The 21,413-nt window shown below is 51.4% G+C and overlaps 1 protein-coding gene across 32 annotated transcripts in view; it reads right to left on the reverse strand.

Moving 5' to 3' along the window:
* SCRIB (scribble planar cell polarity protein) overlaps positions 1–21,413 on the reverse strand; it is a 111,947-nt gene that overhangs the window by 72,698 nt on the left and 17,836 nt on the right. For 29 of the 32 annotated variants that reach the window (XR_012622786.1, XR_012622970.1, XR_012622941.1 and 26 more), the window contains exons 2-16: positions 17,814–17,931; positions 17,486–17,564; positions 16,145–16,234; positions 15,390–15,446; positions 11,565–11,628; positions 10,316–10,390; positions 10,079–10,223; positions 9,621–9,739; positions 8,797–8,996; positions 7,782–7,948; positions 7,059–7,183; positions 5,825–5,950; positions 5,063–5,296; positions 4,309–4,626; positions 2,092–2,154 (exon numbers count right to left, since the gene is read on the reverse strand). Coding sequence is in view for 27 of the 32 variants with exons in the window: in XM_074819435.1 (XP_074675536.1) it covers positions 2,092–2,154; positions 4,309–4,626; positions 5,063–5,296; positions 5,825–5,950; positions 7,059–7,183; positions 7,782–7,948; positions 8,797–8,996; positions 9,621–9,739; positions 10,079–10,223; positions 10,316–10,390; positions 11,565–11,628; positions 15,390–15,446; positions 16,145–16,234; positions 17,486–17,564; positions 17,814–17,931 (1,980 nt within the window). In the remaining 5 variants the exon portion in view is untranslated. The remainder of the gene's footprint in view (positions 1–2,091; positions 2,155–4,308; positions 4,627–5,062; positions 5,297–5,824; positions 5,951–7,058; positions 7,184–7,781; positions 7,949–8,796; positions 8,997–9,620; positions 9,740–10,078; positions 10,224–10,315; positions 10,391–11,564; positions 11,629–15,389; positions 15,447–16,144; positions 16,235–17,485; positions 17,565–17,813; positions 17,932–21,413) is intronic. The other 3 variants (XM_074820614.1, XM_074820059.1, XM_074819969.1) reach the window with 2 other exon arrangements.

Here is a 21,413-nt window from a genome sequence, read left to right on the forward strand (position 1 = left end):
AACACGCTATCAGTAGCTCCTTTTCTTTAAGAGCTGTACACAATTCTACAAAGAACGTGATAGCAGCACTACGAACTGAAATGGTGCTGCTCAAGGGGTCCCAGGCTCCCCGCTCCGCGACGGTCTTGCCCCGCTCCACCAGCCCGACGGCTTAGCTGTAACAGGCTCCTCTCAAGGACTGGAAACCATCCCTGGGAACAGCAGGTAGATGCTATTTCTGGGATTGCTCCCTTCCCAAGCTAATTCTCTACTCGGATGCTAAAGAGTCTTTAAGGCTCCAAGTATTCCTCCTGCTGTCCTCCCTCTGCTCACCGAGAGGCATCGAGGTCCCTTCACAGCCGGGACGCCAGGGCCCTGCTCCCAGCATGGGCGAGGGGTCCCAGCCGCGCAGTGCCCGGGGCCAGCTCTCACCTACAGCGCTCTCAGCCCGAGGACCACAGTTTGATGTTTCTGGAGACTGAACCTTCCACACGAGCTGGTCCTGGCAGGTGCCCAGACAACAGAGCACCCCTGCCTGGAGAGGTCAGCAGCCATGCGCTGAGCAGAGCGCTCCCCCAGAGCTGCAGGACAATCAACGGCTTCCCAAAGCTGGGCTGCTCTGGGGCGACTTCAGCCACCACCACCCATCTGGTGGATCTCCAGGGTGCTTGTCCTGGGGAGCTGCAAGTTGCTGTTTTCAGGGAGGGAACAGATTTGCTCAAGGGAGACCACACCGCAGGGACACCAGAGCAACCTGGTGTCTCCAGCCAGCAGCCCTCTCCAGCCACGCCAGAGAAGTTCTGGGCACTTCCATGGAGCAGGTGGAGCACAGCCTGGAGCCAAGGATGAGACAGGCAGACTGTTCCCTCACACAAGACTGAGATTTCCTGGGCCACTGCACCTCAAGGAGCAAGAAAACTCTGCAAATGGGAGACGTCCAACGGCTGGAAAGAAGGACCAAGAGCAGTGTTTTTCCAAACAAGGGGTCAGGAAGCACCTGGCTATACTCAGTTTCGCCTCTGAGTGACAGAAGAGCTACGCAAAAGAGAAATGCAAGAAAAACTGGTATGTTTTTCAGTGATCTAGAGCTAAGATGGACAAATCTTCAGGACACACTAACAGTGGAGCACGTCTGAGACAGTTCATGTTTCACCTGAAGTGGAAGGAATTTTTCATCTCTCTCCCAGAAAGTCTTACTGCAAAACCAAGGAAGGAAACCCTCCATTTTACACCCGGGGGAGTAGCAAAGAGCCAAGTTCACAGAGACAGTCAGGCCAGCACTCTCATGTAGCACGTGGGTCTGGGACCACCACACTGTCCTAAGGGAAGAAACCTTCAACACAAGCCGTTGGTACTGACCACAGTTTCTGCCTCTTGTCCGCGGCAGCAGCACTCTGCTCCCAACAGCTCCCTGGAAACCCTGCCTGCAGAAAGCCCGCTGAGCCAGGGGATCGGGAAGCCTACCGAAAACCGGGGAACAAACTCAGGAAGTTCATCATAGCCACAGGCTGAGCTAAGACAGCAAGACACGGGACTTTAAACTTTGGCACACACAGAACACCATTACGGAGCCCCCAGTGTCACCCGAGATCCCAACGTGCTGCACGTGAAGACTCGAGGGGATTCTCCTGGGGGCTGCGTGAGGTGCACGAGCCATTAGCTCCAGCCCACCCTTCTCCTGCAATGGCACAGTGTCCTCAGTCAGATCCTCCTCCCTCTCCCACAGGGTCGGATGCAGTGCTCAGCAGACTCCCGAGGCCTCTACTCCTTCAGGGTTACCCACCACTCCCACTTATTTTCTTCCACCTTCTCTTTCCTCAGTGCACAGCAAATAGGAACTGAACTTTCCACCTCAGCCCCCTTTGGCTTTTTACATTTCTTCCATCTCACTCCTGATCTGCAGCAGCCATTCTCACCTCAGGGATGGAAAAGTAGGGAAAGGAGGTGAAAGCAGGGGAGGAAACAATCATTGTGTGTTTGTGATCAGTCAGGTCCAGAAGCCACTTGACCCAGAGAGATCAGTTTCCCCTACAACAATGGGTGAGCCTGGGAAGCAAATCAAGCAGACTGAATGATTTTTGGCAGAGAGAGAACAGTAGGAGTGGTACAGACCTCTTCCTCCTCAATGCGAGCAGGTTCAATCAGCAGATTATTGGCTTGATCAAACGACACCCCCTGTTAGGACAGGAACCAGCAAAGAGGCATGCGGATTAGTGGAGCATAAACCAAACCCGCCACCACTACCACCACCACCCAACACACAGACGCACACCGCTCCGACAGGTCCGGCCACGCAGCCCCAGCGCAGCCCCACTCACACCGCTCCTGGTCACCAGTGACGGGGCTGCCCCTGGCCCCGCCTCGCAGAGCGGCAGCACCCTCCGGCCCAGCTACCTGGAAGCTGCATCTTTACGGCTGCGTTTTCGCCTGTGTTGGCATCCTGAGGCTGGGACCGCCAAGCTCACGAGCTGAACGCTATTAGCTGGTTTTACCCGCTCTGTCCCGAGTCGTTCAGTGAAGAAGGAAGGATTGAACAACACAGGGGAAAAGCACAAAGGGACCTCTGGTGCCACCCAGCTGCTGCACAGAAATGGAGCGATCCCAAATCAAACTGCATCGGTCCCTCCTGCCGAGGGAAGAGCCTCCGGCGGAGCCATGAGTCCCGCCAGGCACCCAGGGATCGTGCTCCCAAATGCAGGAAACCTGAGAATTTCTCTTGAAAACCAACCACCTTTGCAAAAACCCCTCTGGTTTAAGGATCCAGCCTCCTGCACACCCCGTCCTACCTCCTTCCTCAGTGCCTGTACGCAGCACCTCTCACCTGAAGCTCCACCGTGCAGGGACACTGCTCCCCACGTTCCTGCCTCTGGAAGGTGGCTCAGGAGGCAAGTGGATACACCTGCCCCTGTGGAGCAGCACCCAACCAGCCCCACAGAAGGGAAACCCGCCGTTTCCAGGCAGAAGGCTTAGCTGATCACAAAGGCGACTTTCTGATGGATACACCAAACCTGTGGTCTCCACGCCTGTGCAGACTTCACGGGTTTTGCCAGTGGGTCAGTGCATCCTCAGCTTTGGGCCCCTGACTAAAATGAGCTTTTTGGGTGAGGGCATTTCCCAAGTATGGCAGGTCTTGGATGGAGGGGACTCAGGATGGCTTCACACATTCTTACAAGCAGCAGCAGCTCATTTTCATTCTGAAGAACTTCACAAACAGACAGGGAACTACATGCCCTGTTCCTAGGCAGCAAGGGACAAGCCGTACCAGCTCCCACACAGCCGGGCAAGCCTCCATGGAGAGCAGGGCTCCAAAGCAAACCTGAACATGAGAACCTTCCCCTGGTTCACTCTGAACTCCAGAGCCATCCGACTCCAGCATGGGGTGGGAATGGCCCCAACAGCCTGAAGTGTGTGCGCTAACAGCCAGAATGGGTTTTACTCCAGCATCTTCCACCAGTTGAGAGTCCCACACCTCACCCATGCGATCTGTTGTGTCAGACTATGGAGATTCAGTCACATCCTAATCTCTGCCTGCCAAAGAGCCCTCGCAAAATCGTCATGCCACCTTCAGTAAGAGCTGCCCTAACCTCACGCAGTGTCCCTCATCGGTCCATTCCTACTCCACTGTCAGGATGCTCCTCCAGCAAGGATCTCTGTGTTTCCTAACCAAACACGGTGGTTCAGCTGAGTGGAACCAAGGACCTCCTGCCTCATCAGTCCCCAGCATCACCAGAAAGGCCCACCAGGGCCCCATGGCAACGACAAAACTCCAGAGCACGAGTTTCCCTAAATCCCAGCGAACACCTCATCAGACTGCGTCCGCGCTGGGCAGGCACACGGTAGAACCAACGGGAAGGGCACGCTCCTGTCTGCTCTCACTACCCACTCCTCTCCAAGAAGCGCTGCAGCAGAAAGACAAGTGTGAGCAGCCTGAACGTAAGCCTGAGATTAGATCCAGGGACAAAGCTCATCCTGTTGCAAATGAGGTGCAACAACCAGCAAGCGAGGAGGAACGAAAGGAATGGAAGAACTTGTCAGTGATGGGACAAAAGAATTGTTCTTGCAGCACAGAGCACATCACACATAATGGGGAGGGTGCAAGAATCTGGCCACAGCAAGGGGTCAGACATAAGCAACACCGCACAGCTCCTGGACAACCACGTGAACCCCGAATGAACTGCAGCTCTCCCACCCGCAGCACGTCTCTCCCGAAGTGCTGGAGCCTCCTGCCAACGTTTTCACTGGTACCACGTCAAGCTGACTGGTAGTTCAAAGTAGCAGGAGGGAGGTCTGGCACCCCTCTCACCCTTCCCTGTCCCCACAAGACCTTACCTTCACTGACGGCTGAGCAGACAAAGCTCCGTTCTTTCTGTCGTCCTCATCCCACGCTTCCTCCTGATCCTCGGGCTCCGTGTTGTTATTGCAGCCTCCTAACTCCTCCTCCTCTTTGGGGACTCCATCACTGTTCAGCCCCTGCAGGAGTGCCACCACCGCCTCTGGCTTGGGCAGTTTAGTTATCTTAAAGTGTTTCTTATAATGGGGCGTGTCCTTGCGGATAAGCCTCTGCTTCTCCACTGGGAACGGTCGCTCTTCATCCTCATCCTCATCCTCACTCCGTATTAGTGTGTCCTCAGCAAAGTGTACGGTGGGCTACAATGGCAAAGCCCAAAGGGTTGTGAACCTCAGGGAACAGCTGGATCTGGCAGCAGTGCAGAAACTGCTGTCCCCCCACTACCAACAGGCAAAGCCTGTGCTGAAGAAGATGCAGGAATACACGTTCAAATTTCTCCATACTTGCCTTTTTCCACATTAACTCCTTCACCCAGACACATCTGTCAGCGCCAGGGACTGAGGGCACTCAAGCCTGTAACCCTGGTGTTCCCATAGTCTCTGTCTGGCTCCCACACCCCCCCCACTGTCCTTCTCAGCCCCCACTGGCTGCCTGAATCTCTACCTGAACTTGGCTTCCACAGCCTGTACTGGCCCCCGGTGATGCCCAAATCACACACCGCACCTCCATTTACCATTTCCTCTGAAACTTTCAAGTCTTTTTATCATGACCCTGCTGCAGTTCCTAGGCTCCTACCTCACTGTATTCCACTTCCACATCTTCCTCCTCTTGGTCAGCAGCTTCCTTATGCTCCTCTTCAGCTCGGGGCTTTGCCTCCTTCTCCAGCTTGTGCATCTCAGGCACCTGCCCATTTGGCCAGCCCCTCTCCCCGTTCTCTCCCTGCTCCTCTCCCCTGCAGTCGGCAGAGGCTGTGCTGTTGGAAAGGTGGGAGTCCTCGCTGCGGTTTGACATGGCGCTCAGCCTCTTCTCCTGGCAAGAGGATTGTAAAAGTCAAGAGGGAAGCCAAAGCAGCAGATGGAGCGAGGTAGTGTGGCTGCTGCGAGGTGGGGCATGATCCAGTACCAACAGAAACAGCTTTTTCCTCCAGCTCCCCCGCCTTTGCCTGCCAAGTCTGCTGCATCTCACCCCTGCCCCACCATCTGTGTGGACATTTATTCTCAGGATCACACCTGGGCAGCAAGATGCCTCCTCCAAGTACTCTGTTCCCACCATCCTTTACTGGGAATATCAGAGCCTTCTCCCCCTCTCCCTGTGTTGCGATGGAAGTACCACTGCACACAGTTCTCTGCTCCTGGCTGCATCTCTTGCTCTGTCTCAGTGGCCCCAGCTGACACCCCACGGCAGATTCCAACCCCTGGAATCCAGGCAATCCACGCTAAGTCCCTTCCAATCTTTCCCCAAAGTTCTTTCTGCCCAGCTCACACACACTGCCTCCCCACTCCCCGAGTTCACTACATGTTCCCCACGGCCATCCATCTCCTAGGGAACAGGACTCACTTCTGAGCTCGGAGAGTTCAGGTCCGGGTCAGGCTTTGCAGCGTGCACCTCACTGCGCCGAACTTCAATCACCTTCTTCATCACCTTCAGCTCACTGGGATGAGGGGTGGCTCTGCGCTGTAAGCCCTACCAGAGAAAAGCACCCAGCGCCGGAGGTTCAGCAGTCAGAGCAGCACGTGCCACGCCACAGGGCGGAAGCGCTTCGGGTAACGTGTTTTATCAGAGCGCTGGAGCCTGCCGGGCGCCACCCAAAGCTCACGCTGCACGATCTGACCTGGGCCTCTGCACCCCTACAGCCGCAGCGGGGAGGAGGAAGGAACTGGAGGCAGGTAACACTGCTCAGAGCCCGCTCTCAGGCAGGATCCTGCTCTCCAGCTGGTAGAGGGACTGGGAGGAACTGCAGAGATGGGAAGTTTTAAATTGTTCTTCAGACTTAGTAAATGGGAAAGTGTCAACACAGAAACCCCTAAAGGAACACACGGGCAGGATATCTTCTTAATCCCTCTGGCGTCCCGTAACACACCTGACAAGCCTGTCTGCTATCTGAACTGATGATACTTAGCTAGTTCCATGCCAGCTAAGAGTCAGGAAAAACAGTATTCTAAAATTAATAACAATGTTAAAAACAATCAAAAAACCCCCCAAAACCTCCAAACACCAGCAGCATACACATGCTGCAAGGACAGATGCAAATACAATTTATCAGAAGGATCCAGATCTCAAGAGAATCTCTCTCCACAAGATAAAAAGGAAAAAAAATCCTGCAGGAGATTTAAACCAAGAGAGTACTTGCTAAAAATGAAACTTTTACCCTGCCCTTTGCACCTGCAACGAAAGCAAAATGATCTTCCCCAGTTTTTGAAGCTGGCTGTCTACCAGGACACTCCAGAACATGGGCCCCAGCGGGTGGGGACTGCCCAGCTCCAGCCCCACCCAGCAGCGCCCTGACTGTCAGGGTCTCTGGACCACGCCGGGGCAGGCGGGCAGTCACAGCTCAACTCCCACCCCACAGCGTCACAACGTGCATCTGCTCACACTGCCAGGAATTCTCTTTCATACCTGCCTGTCTCCTCAGGGCACCAAACACCCTTCATACTGCAAAAATACAGTTTCACCCAGCATTACAGGGTGAAACATGGACGCCATAATGGCTCCTCAGCTTCGGGAAAAAAGTTCAGATTGTGCCTACATTTCCACAGGGAGGTAACAAGCCTCCAGAAACTCTTCTTCTTACCCGTCTCTCGGCTCCAGACTCATCTTCATCATCTACTTTGGGTTCATCCAGGAACTGAATCACACTGACTCTGTTTAAGTTGGTGTCGGTCCAGCTGTCATCCACGCTGTTCTGCAAAAGATTCTCTGGGAAGAAAGATAACACAGTGGGAGCTACTTTCTGAATGAGCAGGGCTGCAGGCTTGGATGAGAGACAGTTCTGAACCGGTTAGGGCACTTCTGTTGTATCTGCTCATGGCAACAAACCACGGAGGCCTCGAGGACAAAGGATGTGGCCTCCAGATCTTGTCACCTCTGGTACGTCTCCCACCAGATCTACAGCAGCCTCTACAGAAGGACCTGCAGGCTCAGCTCTAGCACTCCTTACCCAAGAACTAAGGAAAAAGGTAGGACTAAGGCACGAATCAAGTATTGACACCAGAATATGATCACGACAGGAAGAAAACCTTATGGACAATGAACTACTCGGTCAACAGATCAAAGCAGAAGACTTGAAGACTAGGTTGGAGCTTCTTTATCACCTGGCAGAGAAGCAATTTCTCAGTTTTAACAATCTCTGCTCTGGAAAGTGGCCACCAGCCGTTCAGGAGCCTGGGTCTGCTACAGGTATCACGCTAATGACAAACAGTGCGACCAAGCAGAGAGGAAGGTTCGACGCCTCTTCCCTGCAGCACCCTCCAGAGTGCACGGTGCTGCAGAGAGCACTCAGAAAGCAGTCTCTTACCTAGGCTGGGAGAGGGCTGCTGGGGAAGCAGGTAACACGTGAGAACTTTTTCTCCTGTCTTTTCATCATCCTCTGTTTGGAATTTCAGCATGGGCTGGGACTGATTTTCTGCCAGCCACAGGGCTTTCAGGTTAAGATTTGTCAAAGCAAATGGCAAGTTCTGCAGTCTACAAAAGAAAAGAACTGCTGGTTAAACTGACTTGGTAACGAAGGAACGTCAACATCGCTCCAGACCGCCTCAGCTGCACTGCAGGAGGCGCAGCCAAGCTGCTGTAGGATCCCTCACTCTCACACACCACAGCAGCTGCCTCACGCTGCGCAGGGCTCTGCCACAGCCACACGCTGGACTCAGCAACCGACCCGCACCCGGCGATAGCACAGGACAACCCCCACCAACAGTGTGGAAACAGTGAACCTTGGAGAGGGCCTGAAGACAGAAAAGTGATGCTTTCCCGGACCAGCACACAGAAAGCATTCCAAACAGAACCTCTGGTCAGCTTCCAACCGCTACAGAAAATACCAGCCTTGGCTAGCAGAACTGCAGCTAAAACCTGCAGCTCTTTCAGAACAGATCGCAGATATCTGCACACTGTGGGTTGTGCACATCATAAACAAGGTTTTGGCACCAACCACCTCAGGACTGATGATAAAACTACAAAATCTGCAGGAGGGAAAACAGCAGACCAGGGATTTCCCCTGATCGTTATTTCACACGTGGCAAAATGCCCCCACGCTTCTGCATTAGTTCTGCCCTGTCCTCAGGTAACACAGTGAAGGGTTAACAGGCAAAGCTCAGGGACACATGCCCTCCTTCCAGAGCCCCGAGCAGCTAGTCTGGGCTTCTCCAAACCGCACAGATCTCCCAAAACACGCACAGATCTCCCAAAACACGCACAGATCTCCCAAAACACGCACAGATCTCCCAAAACACGCCAGGGCCCAGCCCATGCTGCTGCTTCACAGCTGCCTCCCTCGGAAGGTGCCTACAAGTCAGGTCCCCCCTCCTGCTGCTGACCTGTTCCCCGCCACATCCAGGACATGCAGCTCCGTGGTGTTGGCCAGCTCTGGTGGCAGGAGGGCCAGGCGATTGTCTCGCAAGGACAGCACGTTGAGGTTGGCACAGCCCCCAATCTCGGCTGGAAGGGATGTTAGCCGGTTCCGGTCCACGTTCAGGTTCGTCAGCTTGGCCAGCTTGCCAAGGGACTTCGGCAAGGCCTAGGAAGGAGACAGTTCAGTAGTCACAAGAGATAAGAGCAGCTTAAGAAAGGTATAAAGGCATAAAGCTCTCTATTCGGGGAACAAAATAGCTGCCTTCTGCCCTAACAGACACATTTTTGATAAAGTTCTCACTACAACTCTGGGACAGACTTTCCCTCAGGTTCACAGACTGTTACCTGCCAACCCTTCACCTCAGCACAGCACACTCAGAACACCACCAGTTTTTCTCCTGTTCATCTGTGCATTCCCAATACTTGTGTTTTAGCAATCAAATCATAAGCAGTTTGGAGCAGAGCCATTTTAAATTACACTTCTCCACGGCCTCTCGCCAAAGGCAGCTGTTGACATAGTCCTGCTCCCATCAGACTGATGGGCTGCAGGGCTGGCTGTCCTAGAGCAAGCATCCCAGCCGTCCTAGAGAACTCTTCAGAGAAAAGAAGAGTGAGAGAAAGCAGCTTCCACTGCCTTCTCAAGAGCCTGTAAGCCTGGTGAAACTCTGCATCAGAGCAGCTGGAGCACGCTCAGAAATCCGGCTCAGAGGCCAAAAGATGGGAGAAGATCCCTGGCATGTGGCTAAAGTGACCAGCACTGGAGAGGCAGCGTGGCTGCTGCTGTACTTACTGTCAGCATGTTCTCCGTCAGGATGAGTTCTGACAGATTTTCACAGTCCCCAATTGACTCTGTCACCTCTGTCAGCCGATTCTGGTCCACCTTGAGGATGGAGAGCTGCTTCAGCTGACCTGGCCAGGGCAATAACCGAGGTGTGAGCTACGCCGGGGATCACGACGCTGTTCTGTTTCTCCGGCTCAAACGCCTGCCATCAGGGATCAGGTAACCCAACAGTACAGGCACCACCAGGTCCCTTCCCACAGGCTTGTTTGCAGGTTTCCCCCATGCGCAGTGCAGATCGAGATCCTGAACCCATCCTGCAGTCCTGCTCAGCAGTACTACCTCCTGCTGCGGCACTTGCTGCGTGCCCGCATCCCCCCAAGCCCACACACCCCGTCACCCCTGCGCTCCCCGCCAGCAGCATGGCCCGCAGGGAGGCCCCTGTGCTGCTCCCCGCCTGCAGCACTCACCGATCCCCTCCGGGATGCACTCCAGCAGGTTCTGTGACAGCAGCAAGTCCGTCAGAGCTACCAGCCCACTGACCTCGTTGGGCAACTGCTCCAGCTTGTTCTCTGACACGTCCAGACAGACCAAGCGGCGGAGATTGCCCAGCTCCTACGGTCAGAGAGGAGACACTGCAGCTCGAGGGGCAGCTGGGGAAGGGAGCAAAGCGGTGGGTCAGTGCTCCTGAACAGGTAGGTACTCACGGGAGGCAGGGCTGAGAGCTGGTTCCGGTCTAGCCAAAGCTCACGCAGGTTTGGGAGCGCTCCCAGAGTATCCGGCTGTAACAGAGCAGGACAATAACGGCATCAGTCCCTTCCGCAGGGGAGAATCTGCTCTAGGATGCTACAAATCACCACCTCTGCAAGCTAGACACTGTTATTGCTTTCACACCTCCTAGAACCACTCAGCAGATGGTTTATGAAGCTAACAAGTTTGCATGCCACAATTCAGCAGCACGTATGTTTGGAAATGTCTGGGATGGCACTCTGGCTGCAGATCCCAACGGGAAACATGGAAGAGAACAGCAAGGACCGTCTGGTAGCAAGAACTAAACAGGGGTTTGGAAATTCTGGCCTTGGAAGAAATGAGTCTTCCTCTTCTTCCTCCTCTCAGACACGAAAACAAACATACGCTCAGAGCATCACTCCACAAACACCACACACACTGATTAGCGTCTGGGTTTGGAGTTAAAGCACCACTGGAGTGTGGTTCCAGTGTCACCACAACCGTTCTCTCAAGTAAGCCGCAGCCTTGCGCATAACAAGCTGCACAAGCTCCTTTGCCTCCCAGTTTAGATGGGTTTCTGCGAAAAAACCATTCCAGAACATTAAGAGCAGGATTCAGGAACAGCTTAATCCAGAGCTACAAAATTAAAGAATATCACTGGATGTCCCTGAATGCCAAGACAAGTTGAATTCCGAGACTGTGCGCTGGCTCCCAGCACGCTCACACTGAGCCCTCCGCACAGGCACCCCAGTCCGGGGGGAACACACCCCCTGCTCAGTCGCCAGGAACACCAGGGAACGGACCTGCACTTCGCAGTACAGACCTTAAATCAGAAACGAGAAAGGCATAAAGTTGGCCTAGCAGAAGTGAAAAACAACAGCCTGGGGCAGGGCAACACAGAAGAGCAAGGAAGTACCAGGGAGTATCATTGGAAAGGAAAGATCCTGAGGCAGAGAGATAGCAAGAACCAACATCCCAGAGCAAAAGCACTTGGAAAGAGCAGAGCAACTTGGGCACGAGGACAGGAGGACACAAGACAGACGGGCCAACACGTGAGAACACTAGGCTGGGGACAATGCCTAGGCCATGGTGGGCAGGTCAGAATCTTCCCAAACAACCTGCACGTCTGTTTCTTTGCATTTCAGATAAAAACCCACTTGCTTGCACAGAGGTTCAGGGTTCTGCCCCTACCAACCACCCGTATTCCGCCCCCCATCCCTCACCTACCAGTACTTCCAGGTCATTGCCACCAAGATCCAACTGCTCTAACTTGACAAGGAAGGAGAGTGAACTGCAAGATACAGGGAGTAGAGAGGGGAAGAGAGAAAAAACAAAAGAAAGAACGGAAGGTTAGCATCTGGAACACACACCTCACAAATTATGTAATTTTTAATAACTCCTCAAACAGGTGGGGCAATCCTGACCTTCTCCATCATCCCTCTGACCAAGCAGCCTAGGGGAGTTGGTCCCCTTCCCCCAGCCAGACCACCTGCACGAGGGAACTGGGTTCAGCAGCACCAACAGTCTCAGAGCAGCCAGTTTCCACTGTCACCAATTTGCCTTCTCCCCCTCCCACCATAAAGCACTCTTTTGAGCGAAAACATGACAGATGAGAAGCCACATCTTAACACTGCTGCCCGTTTCTGTGGCAAGGATGGGGATCTGGGCACAGACTAACAGGTAACAGGGGAGAGTCAGCAGAGGACAATACATATTTGGGGGGCAAGTGGAGCTGCAGGGAGAGGCAGGAATGACAAATTCAACAGCCTCGGTTTCCCTGACTGGGATGCCCACGCTGCTTAAGAGAAAGGGAAGGACAACACTGGCACGATGTCTCCAGAGAGGTCAAGACATACAGACAAGAAGCTCACTAGGCAAGATACTACAGGAAGCCTTCACAGGAGCCAAAGCCTGTCAAGACTGGTGGTCCGAGGGTGTGCCCCGAGTACCCAAACACACTACAGCCCGGTGATACCGACGGCTGCAGTCTGCAACCCCTCAAAACCCGGACTCGGTTCTCCTGGCACGGCACGGCTGTCCCCGTGGCCTCAGCTCAGTCTGACCCACTAACTCCAGCTTCCATCTCCCCAAACAGGGGCTGCTGCCTCTCACCTTGCACTAGGGCAGAGCTGCCACCTCAGCCCTGCCCACTTCCCCAGGTCAGAGGGTCTTCAGTTCTTTTTATTCTCTTCATAAGAAATTGGCCTAATACAGAAATCACTATCTTTCTCTGGAACCAAGACCTATACAACCCAACACCATCCAAACCGAGGAAGTTGGGGGCTGCAGATCTGTGAGAAAGCAATAAAAAGAGATCTGTCTTGCCTGGGCCAGGCTATAAAAATATTTGGGCTACACAGGAAAAGCAAGTTCATGCCTTATACAGTGGTGGATTTTGAGCTATTCTATTAAGTAAAGCAAAGGTTTACCAACAGGATCACTGAAAGGATCCTGTTGTACAGCAGTCTCTCACTGTGACTCTACGGCTGCTCTTTGACTTCTCTGAAGGGTGAAGCAGCCTCGACTGTCCCTTCACAGTTTTAATTCCCAAAATAGGGACAAGTGAGCTGTGGAATCCATGTTGATATACAAGGTCTTGCAAAATGCCTCGCTGCAGATCACTCTCCCATGAGAGCACCTGAACAAGAGCTACCCCTCACATGTTACTGGCAAGCTGAGTCCTGCCTGGGCAGGAGAGATGAGCAGTGATCATCTGCACAAGACAGACTGTTTCAGAACTCAGTTGACAGCAGAAGATTAACCAACGAAATTCGATTTTCACGAGTCAAGGTCATTGCAAGCTGGATCTTTTAAGGAGCTTAACAACAGCAACAAGTGTCAAAAGGACACTGATGCATTATGCAGTCACAAATTCACAGTATTGAAGCCCATCTCCCTGCTGGTCTCAGGAACCTTGAAAACTGAAAGCATCAGCCATTTCTATAAGTCATTCTACTCTTTGGCAAGATCACCTGGACTTGTTTAGAGCCATTCTCGGGCACAACTTGCAACCAGACTAAGTACAAGAGCTTCAGACCCGGGTAGAGTACCTGACAGTACCACTGTAATTTCTTTGGCCATTGATTTTGATCTCATGTTTGACTGACAGATCTGATGAAAACTGCCTTAGCCTTCAAGATCCTCCTTCTACTTTTGGAAATCATCCAAAAGTAGAATTTGGGGAATTGGGGAAAGATGAAAAGAAGCTGGAATTGCACTGCAGAATGAGCATCAAGCCTGGATTTATCTTTCAGAGAAAAACTTCAAAAACTCACAGCATGCTACAAGTATCTTGCTGGCGTACAAATCTGATGTAGGGAAACAAGGGAGCACTGGGCACGGGATCTCCCCAGAAATGGTATGGGTCTGGTTAGGGATTGAACTCTCCAACTCTAGATATCTGCTGGTTCCTAGATGGTGAAAAGCCACCAGGACCGTTCTTCACTGCGGTTTGAAAGCCCAACTTTAGATGCAGCTACTGGCCCTCTTTGTTTAAATGGCGTGTGGCAGGTGTGGCACCTGTCTGCAGGACACAAAGGACACATGGAACAGGCAGCAGGGGGTCCCACCCCCAGGACCCAAACCCCTCCTGCTTGCCTGTTCTCAGCCTGGCACGAGGAGCTCTGGGGCTCACCTTCCCCCTGAGGCTACACTGCACATGAGGGTCTCTCAACACCCCCCTCCTGCAAAGGTGTCAGTGCTGACAACTCCTGTGCACTCTGGCACCAGACACAAGGTGACCGTGTTGTGAACTGTGCCTCCACACTGCAACCCCCAGATGGGGAGTGAGCCTGTGAGCTCACCACCGCAGGTTCAGCTCCTCTTTGGAAGCGCCTTGTCTTCTGGGTCAAAGCTGACACGTGAATTCTACGTGCAGATGTAACTGATGTCACATAACGCCTGTACTTGCAGATCCCGGAGGAAAATAACCATCAGGAAGAGCATGTGCCTGAGTCAAAGCAGCATCTCACAGTGAGGGAGGCACAGCCACCAGAAGCAGCAAGACTGCGCAAAGCCTCAAAGCCCTCCTTGAACACTGCATCATCAGATGCCTCCTTCGCCCTCTTTTTTGAATAAAGCAGAGGAGCAAAGGGGGAAGTACAGGCAGCCAAACTGAATACTTGCTGTGAATAGTAAGAGGGCACTGAGGAAAGGTGACAATAGGTGCACGCTTCACACATTCACTGTGGAGTTTGTGTGGCCCCCAAAACACACTGCTATTCAAAAAGAAGTCAGGCAGAATCCCTTCCAACATATATTCAAGGAAGACTGCGGGAATCATCAGCTGGATGGATAAGCAGGCAGAAGACAAGCTGACAGAGCTGATGTAGGTTAGAAAACTCAAACAACTCTCACGGGCTCCAAACCAGACATTAATGTACAGAGTCATTAGTTCTCCACATCCTATCTACCTGAAAGCATCAGCTGTACCAAACAGATCCTCTGCCAGGAATTCATCTCTGTCCCTGACTCTCTGAAACATTTGACAAGACTTACCTCTTCTCCCTTGCTGGCTTATTTTTTGTCTGCTGCAGGAAAGCCAGTTATCCCACCCATTCCCACAAACGGCTCAACCAGATCAGAAGGGACACCCACAAAAACAGAGATGTCAGAAGCAAAATATATCTTCAGCTGTATTCTGCTGTTCTTCAGGTCATGAACTTCAGCATATACAGAGTTCTTCCTATACCCATATCAGTACATTTTTCTCTCATTTTCCAAAAGAACCCACCATCCGCTCCACCTCTCCAGGAAAAATGGTTCTACCATTTCCAGCAGCTCTGTGGTGGAATCCTGTCTATTCCAAATCAGTCCTGACAGAGAGGCTGAGTACAGACTCTGAACATCCTTCCCCGCTCTTAAGCCTTGTACCATCTCTCTCCCTCCTCACCCCAGTTTACAGAAATCCAGCAAAATGCAGCTAATTTATGCAAAGCCTTGAGCCCTCCCAAGCCAAGTGCTAGAGCTTGTACTGCAGAAACAGAAAATCCCTGAGGAATCAGCAAGAACGATCAGAGAGGAGACTCCTGAAGCCACCAGACAGACACTCACGTGGGGAGAGTCTTTAGCAGGTTCTCACGTAGCTCCAAAGTCACCAGGTTTGCCAAACTGCAAGAGAAAAGGGAGCGAAAAGCCAGATTCACTGAATAGGGCTTCAGGGATACAAGGAGATGCTCATATCCCTTCCCCGGGACCACCCCTCAAGACCTGCACAGATGCACGTACACGAGTGTGTGCACATGAATGGAGATGGCAGGGGAAAACAAAAAACAAGGATGATCTTAAATGACTTCTGATGAAGGTGGCTGCTTATTGCAAAATCATGGGGAGACAACACTGTGCCCAAACTCAGGACGAGGAAACATAGTATCACATACAGGACTGTCTGCCCAAAAAGATAAAATCCCTCACGTGTAGAAAGGCAAATCCCATGGGAAGGGCACTGCACCCCACAGGCAAAGCCCCATGGGCCTTGCCTTGGCCATTTGCTAGCAGCATAAATCATTTCAACATCATCGGACAGACCACACCTGTTTGGAAAGGGGCAAATTGGCACTCATAAAATAAGGAAAGATAGAGGATTTGAGAAGCCTGGATGCATGCCTGGCCTGGGCCACATACCACAGAGGAGGAGAAGCAGCTGAGACCAGGAAAGGAACCTTTTTAAAAAGGCTGTCTTTAACAAGAATAACGCTTTTAACAAGAATAAGCAAGCTGTACCTGGGATGGCACACTCCTCCCCTCCAAGACCCGCCAGCGTCCCCCCCGACCCTCCTCCCCGTTCTGAGGACAAGGGGCAGACTCACTTCCCGATGTCCCCGGGGAGGCTCTGCAGGGACACATCGTTCAAGGCCAAGTGGCCCAGGCTCCGAAGCTGGGTGAAGCCCTCTGGAAGCCTGTGAAAGCATGACAGAACAAAACACCATTGATTCTGTGCACAAAACAAGCCCTAAGTTCCTCACTCAAATCCCCCAGAAGCCAGACTTATCCCCACTGGTATCAACATGTGGAAAGGAGAAGAGCAGGAACCAGCTCTGACCCTGGCTCCTGATCCAGGACATGCCCCGTTTCCAAGACAGCAACACCCCCTCACCAAAGTCACTACACGTCCAGGCGTACAAACCTGGCTCAAACACTAATCCCAGACTAAATTATGCCACGTGACCATTTAAACTTAAAGCAGGGAGGGCTACCAAGTAATCCAAATGCCCATCCAAGGGTATTTCTGCACTGCAGCATTCCCGGGGACCAAGCAGCAGCATCGTAACAGCTCCAAGGTGTAACAGAACAGGGGAAGACCCTGAGAAGGAGAAACCCTGGAGCTCGCTGGCCCCACTGCTCCCCACACACATCCTGCAACTCTGGGCCACAAAAAGACTCTGACAAATAACTTCTAGTGCAGAAGCGCTGGCGGCTGCTGTGGCACAGGGACTCCCTGCCTGAGCAGTCTGTCCCACTCCGGCGTGTCTGGCACCACGAGAGGGAAGCAGAGAGCTGCAGCTATTTAAAGGGTGACAGGGAGCACAAAGGGCAGTGGGCTCTGGAGCCAGAGCGGCATCGACCGGACCCTGGCAGACACCTGAAACCATGGCTCACCAGGGCAAAGGAGTCACGCTTAAATTCCCAAAATATTACAGATTAAGGGCTGTAGAGACAGAAGGCTGAAGAGATGAGGCACAGAGCCCATTCTTGGACACAGTTCTGGGCACTATGAGGCCAAGCACAGAGTTCAAAGGTCAGCCATCCTAAATTATAAATAAGACAGAGAGCAAAAAGGGCTGACAGGGAGCAAAGGATGGCATGCAGGCCTTTCTCTACTCCTCTGTAGTACAATGAGTCCACATCCATTCTGGTTTGTGCACCAGGGTGAAGGGGTGGGGAGGGAGTAACAAACTTCTTCTGAGAGGACAAAAGTCCAGTGGCAAGAGCATGACTAAAGGCTCATCAACCCCAGCCACAGGCCATGCAGGAGAGGGAGCTCTGCCCTACGCTGAGTGCTGCGCCTGCCAGGAGAGCAGGTCCTGGCACAGGCAGGGCGATCTGGCTTCAGGGGAAGCCGATTGCAAGATGAAGATCAGAGGAAGGGAGAACAAGAAACTCCAGCTCTCCTTCTCAGTTGGACAAAAGGGTTGCATGTGTCTTCCCACCTGGAGAGAGGATTCCCACTGAAGTCTGCGATTTCCAGGGATTTGCAGAATTTGATACTTTCAGGAATTTCTGGAATGTCTGGAAAAAAAACACATGAAAGGAAAAAAAAAAAAAAAAAGAGGCTTGAGAAGAGCTTAACATGTGGAAAATGGGACACCAGGTACTGGTGACAGCCTAAGACACAGTAATACAACCCTATTTTCACAGCTCCTGAGCAGAGATCCCTCTGCAGGGCTGTGGAAGGTGCTGCCTCTTCCAGAACATGAGTGTTAAACTGAGCGAAGCAGGGCTGGAGGGCACCCACTTCCCACTTCGCTTTGACCTTACCGTTACGGGAGATGTCCAGTTCCACCAGTTGCATGAAGTTGGCAACCTCAGGGGGAAGTCTCTGGATTTCATTGTCACTCAGACCCAGCTTGCGCAGGTTCAGAAGCCTGAAGAAAGGCTACGACAGGAGAGAGCGAAACTGGGTCAGCAGCAGTTCTGTGGGAAGCCTGTCTTCTCACCTCAGGGCAGACCTGAGCATCCATCCCTAGAGACAACTGCCTTCTCTCATAACGTCTATCCCTGTGAGGTCCTCAATGTGCAGTACAGATGAGAACCCTGATTAAGGTCTACAAGAGACGAGGGTAAAAGAAGAAAGGCATTTAATGAGTTTAGCTTGATGATTCATTTAACATCTCTGTTATCCCACTGCTCTTCTCCCTCCCTTGTAGGGCACAAAATGGATGTTCCTTGTTTCCTGAGATAACAGTTCATCTTAAGCACTCAACTACGAGCATCATGAGGAAGTCACCATAAAGCAGCTTGCCAGCAGACACTACAGTGTTTAAGAGTCTAGTCCAGGGAAGCCAACAAAGGAGAAACATAAGGGGATGTCAGACCAAAGTCCTGTCCCTGCTGTCATACACGCTGGCTGTACAGTACATTTTGTCAGGACACTGGTGACAGGTCCCTACACCGACAGGGAAAGCGTTTGTGCCACTTGTACCAGAAAAGGAGTGGGCAAACTATCTGTAGGGCCCAAGTAACAAAGAATTAGAGAAGGAAAGAAAATTCCTTTCTAGAAACACCATAGTCATAGAAATGTTGAGTGGAAGGGACCTCTGGAGATCTAATCACACCTGCCCTTGTTTTCAGAGTCAGCTATATTAGCTATAAATGCTAAATGATAAGATTCACCAATCATACTCTTTCTAGACATCAACAGCCTCTCAAGTAAGTTTATGAAGCACAACGTACTAAAATTATCAACTGCAGCTGCTTCTAACTATTGTCGGACATAGGATACTGGACAGGATGAAAACAAAGGCTGTGCTGTTTGCTGTGTTTCCTGGAGTGTTTCAGGGTGCCTGGGAATAACAAACAAACAATACTGGGCCAGTGCAGAAAATGAGAGTTTTAAGTAGTTTACCTGTAACCCCCAAACAGACAAAGGCAGAGACTGATGCACACACACGTAGTCACGCTGTGTCTCTGACTACGTGGTTGGGCTCTGCCACAGTACAGACAAGTGCTCTAAGTCACCTCTAACAGTTCACGAGTTTTAGATGGTCAAATGTTAAGAAGCTAATAACTCAACCCGTGATGCCAAAGAAAGCAGAGATGAAGCCAGGAACAAACTCAGCTCTACGAAGAGACGCGCAGAAGCCACTTCTAATCCACGTAGTCATCCTGCCTGTCCTAGGCCAGAGGCAGGGAGGGAGTTACAGTGAGCAACAGAAGACGCAGTTGCAGAATTACTTACAGATCAGAAAACATGTCCATAGAGTCAGGGCTGCTCACACAGACCACATGGAGAAGGATCAAACAAGAATCTGAGGCCTGAACCTTCTTTCTCAGTTGCCTTTCCAGTAACCCATCTGCATAAAAGGCTGCTGAAACAGGCCTCCCCAGGGATAGCTGTGGGGGTACTGGGATTTGTTCAGGTTCGAGGTGGTGGGACCCCCACAACTGTCCTTCATAACACTGCAAAGAACAGTAAGACAGAGCAGAGAGGGGAGGGGTGAGAACGGAACGGCGATGCACAACATAACCCTGAAAAGACACACAAGACCACAGAGCGAGCTGCTCACCCCGCTGGAAGGGGTGACAATGAGGTCTAGTAATACAGCTTGAGGAGTTTGTCTGCTGTAGATCAAAACCTCTGCAGTTTCCCACAGAGACGTCTCGGTCAGGACGCGCTGCCGAGGGACGGCCAAACGCCACTCGGCCTTTCTGCGCCGTTGGGCTTCCACATCCTCCCACCGCCACAGGGAGGACTGCTCTGGGGTGAACAGCAGAGATATGAAATTCAGACCCCTGGTGTCCCGAAGTAGTACAGCAGACCATAATAAGTAAAAAAAGATGATTTAAAAAAAAAAAGTCCTTTTGACACTGAATAGCGTAAGTTCTTTTTAGTTCCGTTTATCTAACGCAAACCAGCTTAATGAGAAAGGAAGTAGGTGAAAGTCTAAATGAAGGCTAAGTGACAACAAAGGTTCAAGCCAGAGCAGGAGGTTTAGAGACTTGATTTCCTATTGTTTCCTAGATCCTTCTCCTAATTTTAGAATGCAAGGAAATTCCAGGCAAGACATTGTGTTGACCTGCTCGAGTCCACAAGCTGGAAAATAACAAAAGGAACAGAACATCTATAGTCCAAACTTTTAGCACTTCTGCCCACAGATTTTAGGCAGTCTCAAAATAGATGTGCACACTTTTAAAAAAAATATTTTAGAATAAACTAGAACAAAATAATGCTGTATGTTGCACTGCAATATGTATGGGAAGCGTTTATTGACACAATAGAGATTCAGAAGTCAACTATCTGTGGGGCAAACCGGCAGCAGGGAGCACTGACCTCAGTTCTGCCTACAGTCAAGTTGTCTGTTCTTAGCTAGGCCGTCAAAATCAAAACACAACAGCACTTCTTGGACACAGCTCTTGTATCCATGCAGGTTATTGCCATTTGACAGAACCAAACTGCATAACAGGACTTTTACTGGCATAACTACCTTACTGAAAATGATCAGAACCTACACACACACAGACATGCCTGGGAAGCCAAGCACAGACTGAGCCTCGGAATTGGGCTGTTGTGACAATCCCACAATTCTTCCCATCCGATTAACTTTTCTTCAGGGAGACATCTACTAAATATAATGTTCCAAAATACCTTGCTTTGTATTCTACTTTTTTATATCAAACACCATTTTTTCGCCACCAACTTTTTCTTTCTTTTAAAAAAAGTAAACAAAAAACTCCAAAACGTCACAGTGCTGACAGATTGTTATCAGATCTGTGCAAAAAATTTCCATTCAGAAACAGCAAGGCAACAAGAGTAGTACATCCCACTTCTTAAGGTTCAGTTAAGCTGGACTTGAATAAAATATTTTGATATGACAAAAATTCAAACTAGTCACAAGTCATCAGTGGAGGTCACAAAAAAACAAATGCAGAATGACAGCATTCCCATGCAAGAACTAAGATTTTATATTTGGAAAAAAAAAAAAAAAAAAGGTTAATCAGAATCCAAGTAAGCCACCATGTCTGACTAGCAAAACCTTCTTGTTGATTGTTCAGTACCAGCCACTTCCTCCTGCTCACTAGCCCCTTACCAGCAGGCCTGTGACAATGAAACGTGCTGGCTGAAGCACATACACACCCCCAGGCTGCATCCCCCCTCGACAGACCGCCTGCTCACGAAGGTCGTCACTCCGGTGGCACAAACGGAGCATCCCGGCGTTTCTGGAACCAGCCTGGCAGACTTCACTGCCGCTGCCTCACAGAACGCGAGGGCAGAGACCAGCACTGCCGAGCAAAGAAACAGAGGCTGGTTGTTCAGCTGCTGTTCAGAGACGGGACCGGCTCCAGGAATAAGCACTGAAAAGTGCAGAAATGCGCTTCCCACTTACCCAGCAAAGCTTTTCAAAAACTAGTAACCAGTCG

The sequence above is a fragment of the Strix aluco genome, chromosome 1, assembly GCF_031877795.1.
Source record: "Strix aluco isolate bStrAlu1 chromosome 1, bStrAlu1.hap1, whole genome shotgun sequence".
Taxonomy (NCBI): Eukaryota; Metazoa; Chordata; class Aves; order Strigiformes; family Strigidae; genus Strix; species Strix aluco.